The 16,812-nt window shown below is 43.2% G+C and overlaps 1 protein-coding gene across 1 annotated transcript; it reads left to right on the top strand.

Annotated features, from left to right (window-relative positions):
- The first annotated feature begins 1,714 nt into the window (after positions 1-1,714).
- LOC127366517 (IgGFc-binding protein) lies at positions 1,715-16,515 on the top strand. Its single transcript, XM_051405488.1, has 23 exons — positions 1,715-1,743; positions 1,857-1,904; positions 2,934-4,175; positions 4,304-4,653; positions 4,824-5,403; positions 5,937-6,535; positions 6,627-7,194; positions 7,408-7,673; positions 7,778-8,116; positions 8,308-8,881; positions 9,016-9,215; positions 9,544-9,685; positions 9,847-10,175; positions 10,262-10,841; positions 10,935-11,533; positions 11,904-12,471; positions 12,587-13,185; positions 13,286-13,853; positions 13,960-14,159; positions 14,337-14,717; positions 14,830-15,116; positions 16,018-16,068; positions 16,192-16,515. Exons 2-22 carry the CDS (start codon positions 1,859-1,861, stop codon positions 16,025-16,027), a joined length of 9,027 nt encoding a protein of 3,008 aa, XP_051261448.1. The 5' UTR covers positions 1,715-1,743; positions 1,857-1,858; the 3' UTR covers positions 16,028-16,068; positions 16,192-16,515.
- Positions 16,516-16,812: the final 297 nt, after the last annotated feature.

Here is a 16,812-nt window from a genome sequence, read left to right as displayed (position 1 = left end):
CTTTGTGTATAGTCTGTGATTTAAACTCTGATGGATGGCATGCCCTTCTCATACATTTCACATAATGCTGGCTGTACTCTTATCAGTTAGACCCACACACCTTTTTTGAATAAGGTCATCTCTGGCCAATGTTGACTTGGTTCCAACAAGAAAAAAAGTAATGAGGGCACACCTTTTTATCTAAATCCTCAAAGTGTGTACAGTACCCATGCTCTGTTTCCCTGCCCAAGGGCTACTGACCAAATGAACACTTAAATATTTGCGGTTGTATCATTATTTTCCCAAGTTATATTTACTTTCCCTCTATTACAAATTATTGTTCCTCCCTCCACTACATACTGTTATTTCTGGGTGACACCCAAAACCAACAGAAACCACCCGTTTAGCCAAACAACTACAGAAATGTTAGTTTAAGAATTGATCAATCAGGTCCAATAGATTATCCACCCATTTTGCAAGTTTTACAAGGTTGCACATCTTTGACATATTTATTTACAAGAATGAACTGGCTTAAAGGACACAATATAAACATTCACAGACATTATGATTTATGCACTGACTAGAGCTAATATGCAACGTGCAGGTGGAAAATAGTTATTTTTTTTAAACTGATAAAACAAATTCCATAAATCTAAGAGGCAGAAGAGCAGTTAAGAAAAATAAGCTATAGAGAATAAGTGTAGATAAAATTGTATCACAATGTCAGTATGTAACGTTTTTATTTAGTATCTGTTAAAAGTGAAGTTTTGTGCACACTTGGATCCAAGTAATATATCACTTTAAAGTGATCTAGGTGTTTAGAAATCTATCAAAGATTTGGCCGAGGAGCGGTTTGTCATCCTGCATGTTGAGCGCCTGCTAAAATGTAATTGCATCACAGCTGAGTTATTTCTACAGTGGACATCTAAGAAAATGTTTGGTCTTAATGGAAGAAACCAGCATTTGGAATCACACACAGTCTGTGTCGTGAGATATCAATGTAATACAAAAATTCACTATTCCTCAAAACACTGCCTCATTATCAGACTAGACTGTCCGCTTGGGTAACTTTAAAGATAAGTTGTGACTTTGGTCTTATCACATGCTTGCCTTGCCCTGTCTAAAATGGATAGTACTATTTGGTTACACCAGAATATACATACTGCTGTGGGCAAATAATTAAATTGACCTATAGCTTCCTGTTTTACACATCCAGTAGCATTTGAATTTCTTTTCTTTTTTTTTTTTTTTTTTTAAAAAGTCACCAAAAAAAGTGTGTAATAAACATGTCTAAAAACTTTAATAGTATGATTCATGTATTAGGGATATATTATCCCAATTTTGTACATTTTCCACTAAAGCGGAAATTAGAGATTTTCTAAGAAAGTTCTCTGGGTTGAGAATTATTTTTACTTAAATTTGACTTCTACACCACTGCAAGTCTTTCAGAAGTTCATGTGGGGATTCTCATCAGTTTCTGGGACACAGATGTCACTGGGTGTGGTGTTTCTGAGGAAAAAGATGAATGATTAATCAAATATGTAGTTTGTGTTGGACCTCCCACCTATGTCAACATACAGCAGGACCTACAAGTCATTGCCAAGTTCTGCCTTAATTTGTTTTAGAGGTAGGGTATTGTTTTTTCAAAGTTGTACCTGTTGGGCTTGAAGATTTTTGATTGGTTGTGTTTTTGTCCATCAGACTATATAAAAGGATGCAACTGTAAAAAAAAAAAAAAATCATCATACATATGCCTCTTAGCAGGTAAGAACTATCCATTCTGGGATTATGTATGTTAGCAATAATGCATTTATGTTATTCAGATAATGTACATTTAAAGTGTTTCTGTTACTGAAACAAAGATTTCTGTCTTTCAGCCATGGGGACCCTGTTGCTGCTTTGTGCTTTGGGGGCTTTATTCAGCTGTAAGTATATTTTGTCATACTCTAATTTCTTTTTTTATTTTATTTGGCAGAATGTTACTCATTTTCATTTCAATGTGATATATCTGCGCTTGTCAATTTGTCACGATTTTAAGCTTGAACTGAAAAAAAAACACAGCAACGAAAATTAAAAAATTAAGGAATAAAATAAAAAATCCTGCCAACCATTAACAACTATTAAATCTGACTAAACTTAGCTCGATGAATTAATCACAGCAGCTTGGCTCAGAATTCCCCAGCAGGACAAGTGATCGGCTAATTTGAAACAATTTATCCAGGTTGCCAACCCCATCAGTTGAGAGAATTGTTGTGTGGCCGTACAGGTGTTTGTGAGAATGAAGCAGAATGTTAAACAGGTGAAGAATTTGAGAGTGTAGCACATAAAGGATAGCCATCTAAATTGAAATTTGCTTTTGTTGAGAATAGCATTTACCTTCTGCTGCCATTGAGTTGGAACTATTATACTGAATGGGTGAAACAGGAGTGTAATCTAAATCCCCCAGGCCCTGACTGAGCCCAGAAAATGTTCTTTTCACAGCAAAGGCACAGATATTGATAATATTTTCATTATGCAATTATATTGTCTGCGCAAGTGACTTATTGAGTGCTGCTGAGAAGCAGTCAAGTGACTATTCCTCAGTCTAAATCTCTCACAATGGTTATCAAGGAAAAAAAGCAATCCATCCATTATAGACTAGCATTCATCCCTGCTTTTTAACTTTAAAATGAAGGTATTTTTCAGTCACTTTCTTTGTCATATTGTTTCTTTGTACTGTGCATGTGATCCAAGAAGTCTCAAGCATAGTTCTGCATTCTGTGAATCCTTTGATTGCCTTGGCACAAATAGTCTAATTTATTACCCAATGCCTTTTTGACATGTTTTCTTCATACACGAAATTTGTGAAGCACAGTTTTGTACCTGACTATTTCATTTTAGGTAACTTGAAAAGATGTCTTCTTTTGACATGTGTTTTTCTGTCTGTTTGCTTGCTCTTTTCCTCCATCTGTCAGGTCCATCTAGCGCTGGATGGGCAGGGAGGGAGTTTGTCTTGTCATTCATGCAGAATTATGCTCCTAACTACGACAGTCCTCGCTTTCAGCTCTACATCACAGCTGTTCAGGCCAATGCTAAAGTGACAGTGCAAGTTCCTCCTATAAACTTCAAGCAAGAGAAAACTCTAAATGCTGGAGAGACAGTCACCATCAGTCTCCCCACTAGTATTGAGATGTACGGCAGCAAGAAATCTCCCAACACAGTGCGCATTGAAGCCTCGGCTGATGTGACCGTAACTTCCTTCAACTACAAGCTGTACACAGCAGACACCTCTGTGGTGTATCCCACCACTGAATGGGGCACAGAATATTTCATCTTTACACCTGCTGGAACCCCTTATGGCTCCTATAAAGAGTTCTCTGTGACAAATGGGAAAGAGAGCAACGAAGTGGAGATTTTCCCTCAAGGCCCAATCAAGTTCCAGGGTCGTGTCTATAGGCAAGGCAACCGAATGGTACTAGATCTCCAACCGTATGAAAGTGTCCAGCTCCAGAGCGTGTATGAACTTTCTGGCACCAGAGTCGCCTCTCAGCGCCCTGTTGCTGTAGTCTCGGGTCACACGTGCACCTGGCGCTTCTCGAAATGTAATCACGTTTATGAGCAGCTACTGCCAGTAAGCAGATGGGGATCCAGCTTCGTTGTGCCTCCCCTGAGCTTCCAGAAGAGATATGACAGTGTCTACATCCAGGCCTCCCAGCCCACCCGAGTCACTGTCCAATACAGCAACCGCAAAAATGTCCTGAGTCTGACCAGGGGGCAAGTAATAGAGCTCCGCTACCATGATCCTGAAACACTGTCCATTCAGGCTGATCATGGCATCCAGGTCCTCTTGCTTTTCAACGGTGTCGCACGGAGCTGGCTCAAATTCTATGACCCTTTCTTGATGACCATCCTGCCCACAGACCGTTTCTGCTCCTCTTACTCTCTAGAGGCTCTGAAGGGCTTTGAAAACCAAGCCCTGATTGTGGCACAGACCAGTGCAATGGCAGAGTTGCGTATTGATGGTACGAACTTGCCCCGTGGTGTCCAGTGGAAAAAGGTTCCAGGGACAGATTTCTCCTGGGCGCATATGCCCTACAAACAAACACCTGGCAACAATCGACACACACTGTCCAGCTCTGGTTCCCGCTTTGGTCTCTACAGTTTGGGAGTCAGCCAGATGAATGGTTATGGTTCCCCAGGACAATGTATCCAGCCAGGTAAGGTGCACAGATAGCTCTTAAAGAATTGTGATGGACAGCATATTTTCTAGAGAGATATTATACATTACACATAACTCAACTGTAATGATGTGGTCATTAATTGTATATTCTATATGGTTTTCCAGGAAGTGGATCTTTGTCCTGCAGCACTATCACCTGCAGTGCCAGTGAGGTGTGTGAAATGAGGGGTGGGTATCCCTCATGTGTCCCCAAGCCAGGGGAGCGCAAACCTGGTACCTGCACAGCCATGGGAGATCCTCATTACCGTACCTTTGACGGGCGACATTATAACTTCATGGGTACCTGCACATATGTTATTGCTAAAAACTGTGGAAAGGATGATCTCCCAGCCTTTGAGGTCGTCGCCCAGAATGAGAACAGAGGAAATCTCAGGGTTTCATATGTCGCCCTGGTCACAGTGAAGGTGTATGGCGTCACCATCACAATAGCTCGGTCTGAGACAGGTCGTGTAAGGGTAAGGATTCCTATTTCTGTTAGTAAGCAATTGCTGCATCTTCAAATGTCCATGTTTTAAATATTATCCTGACTTCAATTTATCATGAATGTTAGTTTTAATTATTTCTTCTTGTGACTATTACTGTAATATCTTCTAAACATATTTTCTGTTTTAATTTTGCAATACAGATTGACAATAGTCTGTGGGGTTTGCCAGTATTCTTGAACAACAACAAACTAGTTATGTTTCAGAGCGGCCGCTCTGTCGTCATTGAGACTGATTTTGGTCTGACTGTCCGTTATGACTGGGAACACTATCTTGTGATCAATCTGTCTGGCAGTTACGCGGGTAAGACTTGTGGTCTCTGTGGCAACTTCAATGGCAACCCCAGAGATGATTTCACCACACCCTCCGGCACCCAGGCAGGTGGGGCTGTGGCCTTTGGAAGCAGCTGGAAGGTGCCAGGGCTGGTGAAAGATGCTCTGTGCAGAGATGACTGTGTGGGTGGCTGTGAGCGCTGCGAACACAGCCTGATGAAGATGTGGGAGGGTAACTTGTTTTGTGGGCTCATCACACTTATAATAAATGGCCCATTCAGCAAATGTCATGCCGTCATTGACCCACAAGCATACCTGGAGAACTGTAAATATGATGTATGCATGGGAGGCGGCCTTCGACATTTCCTCTGCAGGGCTCTGGAGGCTTACACTGAAGCCTGCCAGCTTGCTGGGATCCAGGTCCAAGACTGGAGGAGGATTGCACGATGCCGTAAGTAACATTAACTAAATCAGAATCAGCTTTATTTGCCAAGTATGTGAACAAATACAAGGAATTTGACTAAGGTTTTTTCATTATCCTCAATGTACTTACACAAGAACAATTTACTGGAAGATAGAAATAGACAGCTACAGCTAAAAACAAGGACAGCAAAGCTGAACAAATATAGGTAGAAAAAAATAAACAGTACTATTATAAAACAAAACAAATTAATGTGTATATATATGAATACATATAAAAATAGAGATGTAGATTGTAAACAAATACAAATAGGAATAAATATGGAATGGGTAAAATACTAGATTACCCTGTATACATGAAGTGGGTGGTTATGTACAGTATACAATATTTATAGATGTATGATACATAAATGTTAAAGAATAGTGTGTATATGAATCTATAAACATATAATTTATAATTAAACCAAAATGAATTGTCAATTTAACATACTTTTTTGTTGTTTTTTTGTTTGTTGTTCCTCATATTTACAGTATAACACTGTATTGTATTTCTTATCCCTAAAGCTACTGACTGTCCAGCCAACAGCCACTATGAGCTTTGTGGCAATGCCTGTCCTGCCACTTGTTTTGACCCTAATGCTCCTTCCAAATGCAAACGCCGCTGTGTGGAGACCTGCACCTGTAACGCAGGCTTTGTTCTGAGCGGAAGCCAGTGTGTGCCCGCTGCCCAGTGTGGATGTACGTACGAGGGTCGATACATCCCTGCTGGGGAGTCATTCTGGGCTGACCAGGGCTGCCGGCGACTGTGTAAATGCGTAGCTGGAAGCAGACGGGTGGAGTGCCAGGATAAAGGCTGTGGGGCAGGGCAGCAGTGCCAAGTGGTTGAGGGCATAAGGAAGTGCCAAGCAATCTCCCACAGCACTTGCCAGGCCACCGGTGACCCCCATTACGTGACCTTTGACAAGAGGAAGTTTAACTTCCAGGGCACATGTGTGTACCAACTGGTTGCACTTTGCTCCAAGAACCCAGATTTGGTGCCCTTTGAAGTGTTGGTGCAGAATGATCACCGGGGCAGCAAGGTGGTTTCCTACACCAAATTAGTGGAGATCAAGGTGTCCTCCCTCAGCATTGTCATTTCAAAGACCTACAAGGGCATGATTATGGTAAGAATATATGTTTATATCAACAGTTATCTTTCCTGTGAGTCACTTTAATATTCAGTTTATATAAATACAATTGTGTGTTCTTCTCAAGGTGAATAATGAGCTGGTCAACCTGCCTGTAACCCTGGATGGAGGGCAGATATCTGTGTATAAGAGCGGCTGGTACGCTGTAGTTACCACTAACTTTGGCCTCAAAGTGTCCTTCAACTGGGAAAGTGCAGTTTTTGTAACACTGCCAAGCAACTACATGGGAGCCGTTTGTGGCCTCTGTGGCAACTATAACGGCAAACCTCAAGATGACCTGATTCCAAAGAATGGTGGCAAACCTGTCTCACCAAAAGATTTTGGTACCAGCTGGCGAGTGGCAGAGATCCCAGGCTGTGTTGAAGGCTGTAAAGGGGTGTGTCCTGATTGTGACATTACCCAGAAGGTTCAGTACGAAAAAGGAGATTTCTGTGGTATTTTGACAGACCCCAAAGGTCCGTTCCGTGATTGCCATGCCAAGGTGGACCCAGCTGGCTACTTTGAAGATTGTGTTTATGATGTGTGCCTGTATAAGGGCAGAAAGGATGTGCTCTGTCAGGCTATTACATCGTACACCTCTGCCTGCCAGGCTGCGGGAGCCAAAGTGTACAGCTGGAGAACCAGTCAGTTCTGTGGTGAGAAATGCATTCATTTAACAAAAAATAAATAAAATCCTTTACATAAAAGGCAAAGTGAGCATTTCATTTTCTTTTTTAATGTATACTTCAATGTGTGTTTCTTCCCTTCCTGGGATTTTATGTGGCTTTGTAATCACTGCACTCTGAATTAAAATGTGTCCAGTGGGTGAAAAAAACATTCACATTGTCTTTTATGTCCCTTGTCCACAGCGGTGAAATGTCCAGTCCATAGCCACTATGAAGTCTGTGCAATGGCCTGTCCTGCCTCATGCAAGAGCTTGATCCCTCCTCAAGGATGCCAGGCTCAGTGTGAGGAGGGATGTTCCTGTGATGAAGGGTACATCCTCAGTGGAGATCTCTGTGTTCCCTTCTCAGAGTGCGGCTGCCTCCACGAAGGTCGCTACTACCGCATCGGCCAAGTGTTTTATCCTAATGGACAGTGTCAGGAGGAATGCAAGTGCACACAAGATGGAGAGGTAATAAATACTATAAGTAGACATTTTACTGATCAGTGTGCAATATAGAAATAATATTTGGGGATTTTATAACACTTCTCTTGTTTCTTAACTGTCTTTCTCAGGTTGAGTGCAAGAAGTTTGCATGTGGCCCAAATGAGAAGTGTAAAATAGAGAATGGCGTCCAAAAATGTCACCCTGTTGGTAAGGGTGTGTGCCATGCCTCTGGTGACCCCCATTACAGCTCTTATGATGGGCGAAAATTTGATTTCCAGGGCACCTGCACCTACACACTCTCTGAGAGCTGTGGGCTGGAAGGCACCAACCTGGTAGCCTTTTCTGTTCAGGTGGAGAACGTGCAGTGGAACCAGATAAGGAACAAAGTGGTGTCCGTCACTAAACTGGTTGCTGTGGAAGTCTACGGCTTCACAATCATCATGAGGAACAACATGTTTGGGGTCCTGGTGAGTGACAACACTTGGTCTTCATTTGACCCAAGCTCCATATTTGGAATACAATAAAATCTGTTGCATGTGTTAGGTGGTGGCAGATGTGAGAAATGGCTGAGAGATGTAAAATTAACTTGACATATATATTAATTTTTTCATATAACATTCTTTCTTTTATTTAAATAACACTTGTGCCTGTCTTTTAGGTAAATGGAGTGTTTAACTACCTTCCTCTGAATCTTAATGATGGAGCAGTGCAAATCTATCAAGAAGGCATACATTATGTTATTGCAACAAATTTTGGACTGCTTGTCACTTATGACCTGGTCTATCATGTGACAGTCACAGTACCTGGTAATTACCGCGGTAAGGTCTGTGGCCTGTGTGGCAACTACAACGGCGATCAAAAAGACGACTTCCAAATGCCCAACCGTAAGCTCACCAACAACGTGAATGCGTTTGGAAAATCATGGAAGGTCACCATCCCTAATGTGGTGTGTGGAAATGGCTGTGAAGGGAATAACTGTCCTGACTGTGAACCGGCTCGCAAGGCTGTGTTTTCAAAGACCACTTACTGTGGTATTGTTACAGCACCCAAAGGTCCTTTTGCAGACTGCCATAGTAAATTGAACCCACAGCCATACTTTGATGACTGTGTGTTTGATCTGTGTGCCTCCAACGGTGATGGAAAGGTGCTGTGTAACAGCGTAGCAGCATATGCCTTCAACTGTCACATGGCAGGAGTGGATGTCAAAAACTGGAGGACGGCTTCATTCTGTCGTGAGTAATGAAGAGAAATTAACTTTTTTGTTTTTCCTTCAAATCCACCTCTTATCCATACTGTAATAATATTGTTTTTATTAAATATAAGAGCGTGCTCTAATACCTTTCCCCTGTCTGATCATTTATTTCAGCCATGAAATGCCCAGCCAACAGTCACTATGAGGTGTGTGCAGACCCCTGCTCTGCATCCTGCCAGGGCCTCACAGAGATTGTCCAGTGCTCCAGCAGCTGTATAGAAGGCTGTGAATGTGACGATGGCTTCTTATTCAATGGACAAATGTGTGTTCAAGAGTCTCAGTGTGGCTGCTATGAGAATGGAAAAACTTACAAGGTACAATTCAATACCTTTGTCTATACACAAAAGCCTTTCCATGCACAGTAATGTACAAATGATAGCTTGTTAGTGTCTTGAGCAAATACCTATAACAACATTCATGCTGACATGGCAGTAAAGTTTTTCAAAGTTGTGGACCAGTCTGATGTTAGATGTGTGCACTGAGGATTTCTCCTGAGACTTAATTAGCAGATTGTCTAAAATCTGTGGGTTTTTTTTTTGGATGAGATGGAATAAGAATGAGATGATGTGGACTCCTGTTTAACCTGTCATGTCCACTGTGTAAAATATCCCCCTGCATAATGAACCTGCTCTGTGTCCCCAGCCTGGTGAAGTGGTGTATGAGAAAGACTGTGACACAAAGTGCACCTGTAATCCAGCGACAGGCCTTGTCTGTGAAAAGCATTCATGCCCTCAAAGCACCAAATGCATGGTCAAGAAAGGAATCAGGGCATGCTACAACACAGGCAAGACACGGATTCTGTATATTTGTATCAACCAGTTTTAACAATTTTTAATTTATTAACTGAGTAAATAGTCTTTCAAATAAATGAACAGCCAATTTTAAATTTGTTTTAATAAACTCCGCTTATCTTTTTTATTTCCCACCTTTGTTTGTCTTGAGTAGATCCCTGCAAAGATGCCAAGTGTCGGGTCAAAGAGAAGTGCCGTGTTGAGAAAGGAGAAGCTGTGTGCGTCCCTGAGTACACAGGCGTCTGCTGGGCCTGGGGTGACCCCCACTATCACACTTTTGACGGTTACAACTATGACTTCCAGGGCACGTGCAAATACGTCATCTCCAAGACATGCGGGAGTCTGGATGGTCTAGTGCCGTTCTTAATCACTGAGAGGAATGATAACCGTGGAAACACAGCAGTTTCTTACGTCAGGGAGGTAGATGTGTCTGTGTACGGGTACACCATCACCATCCGCAAGAACCAAGTTGGTCGAGTCACGGTAAAGATTTTATTTTATTTTTTCTGATCTGGCTGACCTGTAGTATTTGAGTGTGTATATAACATAAATCATTCTGATCTGTTCAGGTGGATGGTGAGCTGTTGAATCTACCTGTGCAACTGGGTGAGGGTGAGGTGTCAGTGCTTCAGCGTGGTCACACTGCAGTGGTAGAGACAAACTTTGGCCTGGTTGTCTCCTACGATTGGAACTGGGAGTTTATCATCAGGCTGCCCAGCAGCTACTACGGCAGTGTCTGTGGTCTATGTGGCAACTTCAACGGCAACAGCCGCGATGAGCTGCAGAATCCAGCTGGCAAAGCTGTCTCCTCAGTGATAGAGTGGGGCAAGAGCTGGCAAACGCCTGACCAGGACAAAGACCATCCTTGCTGGGACACATGTGTGAAAAACTGTCCTACCTGTGACGGTAGCCAGGTTAAGCTCTATGAGACTGAGGCTTCCTGTGGGGCCCTTGCAGCCAAGACCCATGGTGTGTTCCAGAAATGTCATGGAAAATTGGACCCCCAGGCCTTCATGAACAGCTGTGTGTATGATATGTGTTTGAATAAGGGAGACAAAAAGATGCTGTGCCAGGCATTGGCCTCCTACAGTAAGCAATGTCGTGAGGAAGGAATAATAATCAAGGGGTGGAGGAAAATGTTTGGCTGCCGTGAGTATTTACAAGAAGCTCATTTTAATCAAAGATATCAAATAAACATTTATGTTTTTGTTTAATGCCTTTTTAAATGTAATTTCTATCCAGCGATGAACTGTCAGCGTCACAGCCACTATGAAGACTGTGCCAGCCCATGCCAGCCATCCTGCCCATTCCCTGAGCAAAAGCAAACCTGCAATGGTGTCTGTGTGGAGAGCTGTGTGTGTGATAAGGGCTACGTCCTCAGCGCTGGTGTCTGTGTGCCTGCTAAAACATGCGGTTGCTCCTATCAGGGCCGCTACTACAAGCCAGGTCAACACTTTTGGGATGATGAGACTTGCGGCCGCCTATGCGAGTGTGATGCGACGCTGGGCATGGTGACATGCCGCGAGGCTTCCTGCTCTGCCAACGAGAGGTGCACCATAGTGGACGGGGAGCGTGCCTGCCGACCCATCAGTCACGCCACTTGCTCGGCCTCAGGTGACCCACACTACCGGACTTTTGATGGCCGCAGGTATGACTTCCAGGGCACATGTGTATATCAGCTGGTGGGACTGTGCTCTCAGAAGACTGGGCTTGTGCCTTTCAAGGTGACTGTGCAGAACGACCACCGAGGAAGCAAGGCTGTGTCCTACACAAGGACTGTCACGCTTACCATATATGGCATCACCCTTACCATCAGCAGAGAATACCCCTACAGGGTCCTGGTAAGTATGGGTGTGGAGGTATGGATAAAGGCAGCATATGGGTGATTTGATAAAAGAAACACTTACTGCCATGTGGATTTTTGGCGAGAAAAGAAATGGGACACAGCATCTAGTTACAGTATTAAAAATAAAAAGAAGATACCCCTCATTCAAATGAGTGGATGATAATGCCTTCTGTCATTGTGCTATTTCTGACAACCCTCATGCTCTTCTGCATATATATTTAATTGCATATTAAAATTTTGATCCAGGCAGACTTAATTAAACTAAGATTTAACTGCACATTAGAATGGATTAGCAAGGACGGCAGAATTATTAAATCTATAATCTCCTAAAAATATTCCTCCCTCCCTCATTTTCTGCTCTTCAGCTCAATGGGCAGCTTGCTTCGTTACCACTGGTTTACAATAATGAGCTGCTCGTGTTTCTCAGCGGCTGGACAGCTGTAGTGGAGACAGTTGCTGGTATCACCGTGACCTTTGACTGGCGGAGCACAGTGAGCGTTACTCTGCCCAGCAACTATCAGGGCGCAGTCTGCGGACTGTGTGGCAACTACAATGGTAAAGCTCAGGATGACCTGACCATGCCGAACGGCCAGACTGCCAATAATGGAGCCAAGCTGGGGGAGAGCTGGCAGGTGGCCCTCGTACCAGGCTGTTCATCAGTCTGCCAAGGGGCATGGTGCCAGGCCTGTTCAGAATCCCAGAGGAAAGAGTACCAAGCCCAGAAATACTGTGGTATTATCGCTGACAAGGCAGGGCCTTTCAGAGATTGTCACATGCGTGTGGACCCTGCTCCTTACCTGGAGGACTGTGTGTATGATGCCTGTCACTATCATGGCCATCATGAATCAGTCTGTGATGCCGTGGGAGTCTATGTCTCTGCCTGTCAGAGCCTAGGAATCACCATCCACTCCTGGAGAAGAGATAATTTCTGTTGTGAGTTTGAGATTGTGTTTTCATTTTTTAAAATTCATTTTTGATGCTTAAAATCTCTTATTTCACAATGTAATTTACCTTGTTCCTCTCTCTCTGTTCTCATCCTATCCAACAGCAATGGTGTGTCCAGCTAATAGCCACTATACTCTATGTGCTACGGGTTGCCCAGCCACCTGTGCCAGTTTAATCTCCCTTACCACGTGCCGCAGGCCCTGTACAGAAGGCTGTGAGTGTGACGAGGGCTTCTTGCTGAGTGGGGATACCTGCGTGCCTGTGAGAGACTGTGGCTGCTCCTATGATGGTCAATACTACAAGAAAGGCGACGTCTTCTACCCTGAAACCCAGTGTGTTGAGCAATGCGTCTGTGGAGAGAATGGCGCAGTGTCTTGCCAAAAGGCCAAGTGCCGGCCAGGGGAGACCTGTAAGCTTGTAAATGGAATGAAAAGCTGCCATCCTGAGGGGCAAGGCAAGTGTGTGGCTTCCGGTGACCCTCATTACATTTCCTTTGATGGCCGGAGGTTTGATTTCCAGGGTACCTGTGTCTATGTATTGGCCAAGGTTTGTGATGATGACAAGGGCTATCTGACGCCATTCACTGTAACTCAGGGGAATGAGAAGTATGGAAATGGAAAAGTGGCTGTCACCAAGTCGGTTGCTGTGGCGGTCTATGGTTTTGTCATTCACATCCAGCAGGGAATGCCATGGAAAGTCATTGTGAGTTCAACAACTTCATCCAAAACACTTGTGTGGCTCTATTTGTCCGTGTTTACATTTTTCCTCACAATGACTCTGTTCTCCTTCCTCCTCTGTCCAGGTGGATGATGAACTCCTGAACCTTCCTCTCTCACTGGACAATGGACGTCTGAGAGTCACCCAGGAAGGTCGCAACATAATTGTCCGGACAGACTTTGGACTGATAGTTCTGTATGACACAGTCTATTATGTTGAGGTGATCGTACCTTCTACATACCAGGGTAAGATGTGTGGTCTTTGCGGCAACTACAACAAGAAGGGTGGCGACGACTTCATACTTCCTGGTGGCAGACAGACAAAGAACGTCGATGACTTTGGGAAGGCGTGGGTGGTGGACCTGCCTGGGCATGTGTGTGGGGGCTGTGGAGGCCAGTGTCCAGTATGTGAGCAGGCCAAGGCCACCATGTATGGAAAACCGGACTCTTGTGGCATCATGAGTGCACCTAATGGGCCTTTCAAAGCCTGCCACAGTAAAATTGACCCAGCAGCATATGTGTCTAATTGTGTGTTTGATGTTTGTGCTTTGGGTGGCGACAAAGACACCCTTTGTAACAGTGTGCAGGCCTATGCTTTGGCCTGCCAGAGCGCAGGAGTGAAACTACAGCCATGGCGGAGCGCCTCTTTCTGCCGTGAGTTATGCACAACAGTACTTTAACTGAATAAATGTCCATGTTTTTTATATTTTATATTTCACGTACACATACAAAGTCTTACAAATGTCTTATTCTCTTGTAGCTGCTTCCTGCCCTCCACACAGTCACTATGAGATGTGTGCCGACACCTGTAGCGGGACCTGTGCCAGTTTTATTTTCCCATTTACTTGTTCTGAAAGCTGTTTTGAAGGATGCCAATGTGATGCCGGCTTTGTTTTTGATGGCATCCAGTGTGTTCCTTTGGACAACTGTGGGTGTGTGCACAATGGCAGATATCTGACGGTAAAACAGAGATTCTACTTTGTTGTCATACATAGTAACTGTGCTACAAATGAAATGACAAAATAGTTATCATAGAAAAATGACTAATACTTTCTATTCCTGTCATGGCTTTTAAATAAATTGAGATGTAAAAGAAGTAAAAATTATTTTAATGTTATGCATAATCTATGTTTACAGGTGGACCAAACAGTTGTGGACAAAGATTGTAACTCCAAGTGTGTGTGTCAGGCCTCTGGGCTGGTGAAGTGTGAAAAGCTGTCCTGTGCCAGTGGAGAAGTTTGTGGTGTAAGAGAGGGGGTCAGGGGTTGCCACATCAAAAGGGGCCACTGCAGTGTCAGCCAAGTCGGCCACCTCACATCCTTTGACGGCATGTCTGGAGCTATAGGCGCTAAAGGGGCATTTGAAGTGGCGTCTCTGTGTGACGAGACTGCTAAGCTGTGGTTCCGTGTAGTTGTGGACGTTAGGGTCTGCAGTAGAGGTGCGTCTCCCACTGTAGCCACCGTGTATGTGTTCTTCAAGGAAACCACCGTCGCAGTGAACAGCCAACACGTGACCTGGGTGAGAAGAGCTGGGAGGGATATAGAATAGTTCAGTGTTTAATCATGAAAGTAATCATTTTGATGTAGAAATATTTTTTATCTCAATTGATTTTGTTTTTCATCTTCTTCAGGTAAATGGCAGGAAAGTGTCTCTTCCCAGCAAAGTGACGAGTGATGTATCCGTCCAAATCTCAGAAAGGACTGTGATCATTGAGAGGGCATCTGCTGTGCGGGTCACCTACTCAATTTCACAGGAGGTCACCGTCATTATTGACAGTAGCCTGTCCGGTAAAGTGTGTGGTGCCTGTGGCAACTACAATAACAACTCCAAAGATGATATGAAGACAGCAGATGGAAAAATCACCACTGATGTGTCTGTGATTGTCGGCTCCTGGAGCGCTGGGGATTTTTCTAGATGGTGAGTATTTGAAAGGTATACTGCAACATTTCCTCTGTATGAATGTAATGGGCAATGATACATTGCTACATTTAGTGTTATGATAATGATAGTCCTCTTCTTCGCCACACACTCTCTCATCACATTGTTCCCGAACCCCCGATGTTAACTTTAATTGTTTTAATAACATAACGACTATGCCTCTTCGTCTACGCTTTTAACCTTCAATTCCAGTTAGCGTGGAAGTTTTAATCTTGAACTCCATCTTGCCCTTTATTATGCAAACTGCAAACTTAATTTGACCACTGAAATAATCGAGCACAGATCAGCGAGAGATGGGACAGTGTTATGACCATTCAACCGCTTATTCTCTTAACAGCAAGAACTAAACAAGGACTCCACAGAGCCCTTTTAAAGGAATGAGAGTGTGGTTTTTAATTGCATTTGGTCCAATTTAATTAAGAAATGCCAGAGAATCCCCTATGGTAATTACTGATTAAAAAGCAGGTGAGGCTGACAGGCATGGCCATCAAAAGCTACCAAGCTTGCAATCCAATCACTGCTTGTCATCCAAGGACACTTAAGACTCATCTGGGTGCAATATTAATTTGAGCCCTCATCTTTAGTTCTGTGTTCTAGCCTTAAGTCCATCCCTTGGAGAATAGAGTTTTGTGTATCCCCCTTCCTATCTTCATTCAAAGTAATTGTCTTTTTACAGGCATTTTCTCATCACCAGACCCTGAAAAACACAAGAAAATGCCCCTAAGAATCAGTGCTGTTCTTGAGTGTTTGCATATGCCTTCAAAATACAAAATACAATTTTCAAAGGTGTTGCTTGTAATCTCTGTTGTGCCTGAGCGAACATGACTTTACTTTGCTCCAGTGCCCTTTGACTGCAATTTTTTTTTCTTTTTAATTTCAGCGGCCTGTAGAGATGTTGGCTCTGCTGCGATAGAAAGCATCTGGTCTTCAGGTAAAAAAAAAAAAATTAAAAATTAAGTTGTTTCCTCTTAAAACTATGAACTGACATTTCCTCGTGAATGAAGCTGCTGTACAATGTGGCTAACATCCCTGCTTTTTTACCCCCATTAAACAGGATGAAGAACAATGTGAAGTCGTTCAGCTACAGTTGCTTATTTACAGCCAGTTTCACTCATCACACTTCAGTACTTCCTCTTGATTCATGAAATGGTTTTGGTTGTTTACTGGTGGTCTGGTCCTCTATTGTTAATCTTGGAGCGATAGAAAAACCTCGCTCACTCTTGACCAACACCTCCATCTAGTGGAGGAAGGAATTACAGCACCTCTAGTCTTCTCTTACCCTGTACCTGCCTTATTATACTTGCTTAGTTTTAAAAAAATATGTTCTACAAAATGTGTTCCCCTTACTGTTCTGAGCAATAAATACATTTTAATTAAACTGTGTGATAGTTATTTGTACTTGTAGAGCACTTTTAGTAAAAACAAATAAAAACAAATGACTCTTAAATGTCCTGAATCTTGCACAGCTGGCGACAGAAGGAATCCAGTGTACACTTCTTGTTTTATCAAGAAAACTATCTGCGCTAAAGGTCCTCAGTGTGGGAGGGAAAAATAAAGTAGTTGCCACAATAACAAAATTCCACAAATATCTACAGCTTACCAACCACAACAGAAGATAGACAGGGTAGATAACACCCTGGATATCATAGTCTGACTCAAACATATTGACATATCA

The sequence above is a fragment of the Dicentrarchus labrax genome, unplaced genomic scaffold (genome assembly GCF_905237075.1).
Source record: "Dicentrarchus labrax unplaced genomic scaffold, dlabrax2021, whole genome shotgun sequence".
Classification (NCBI taxonomy): Eukaryota; Metazoa; Chordata; class Actinopteri; family Moronidae; genus Dicentrarchus; species Dicentrarchus labrax.
This window is presented reverse-complemented; position numbering and strand designations above follow the sequence as displayed.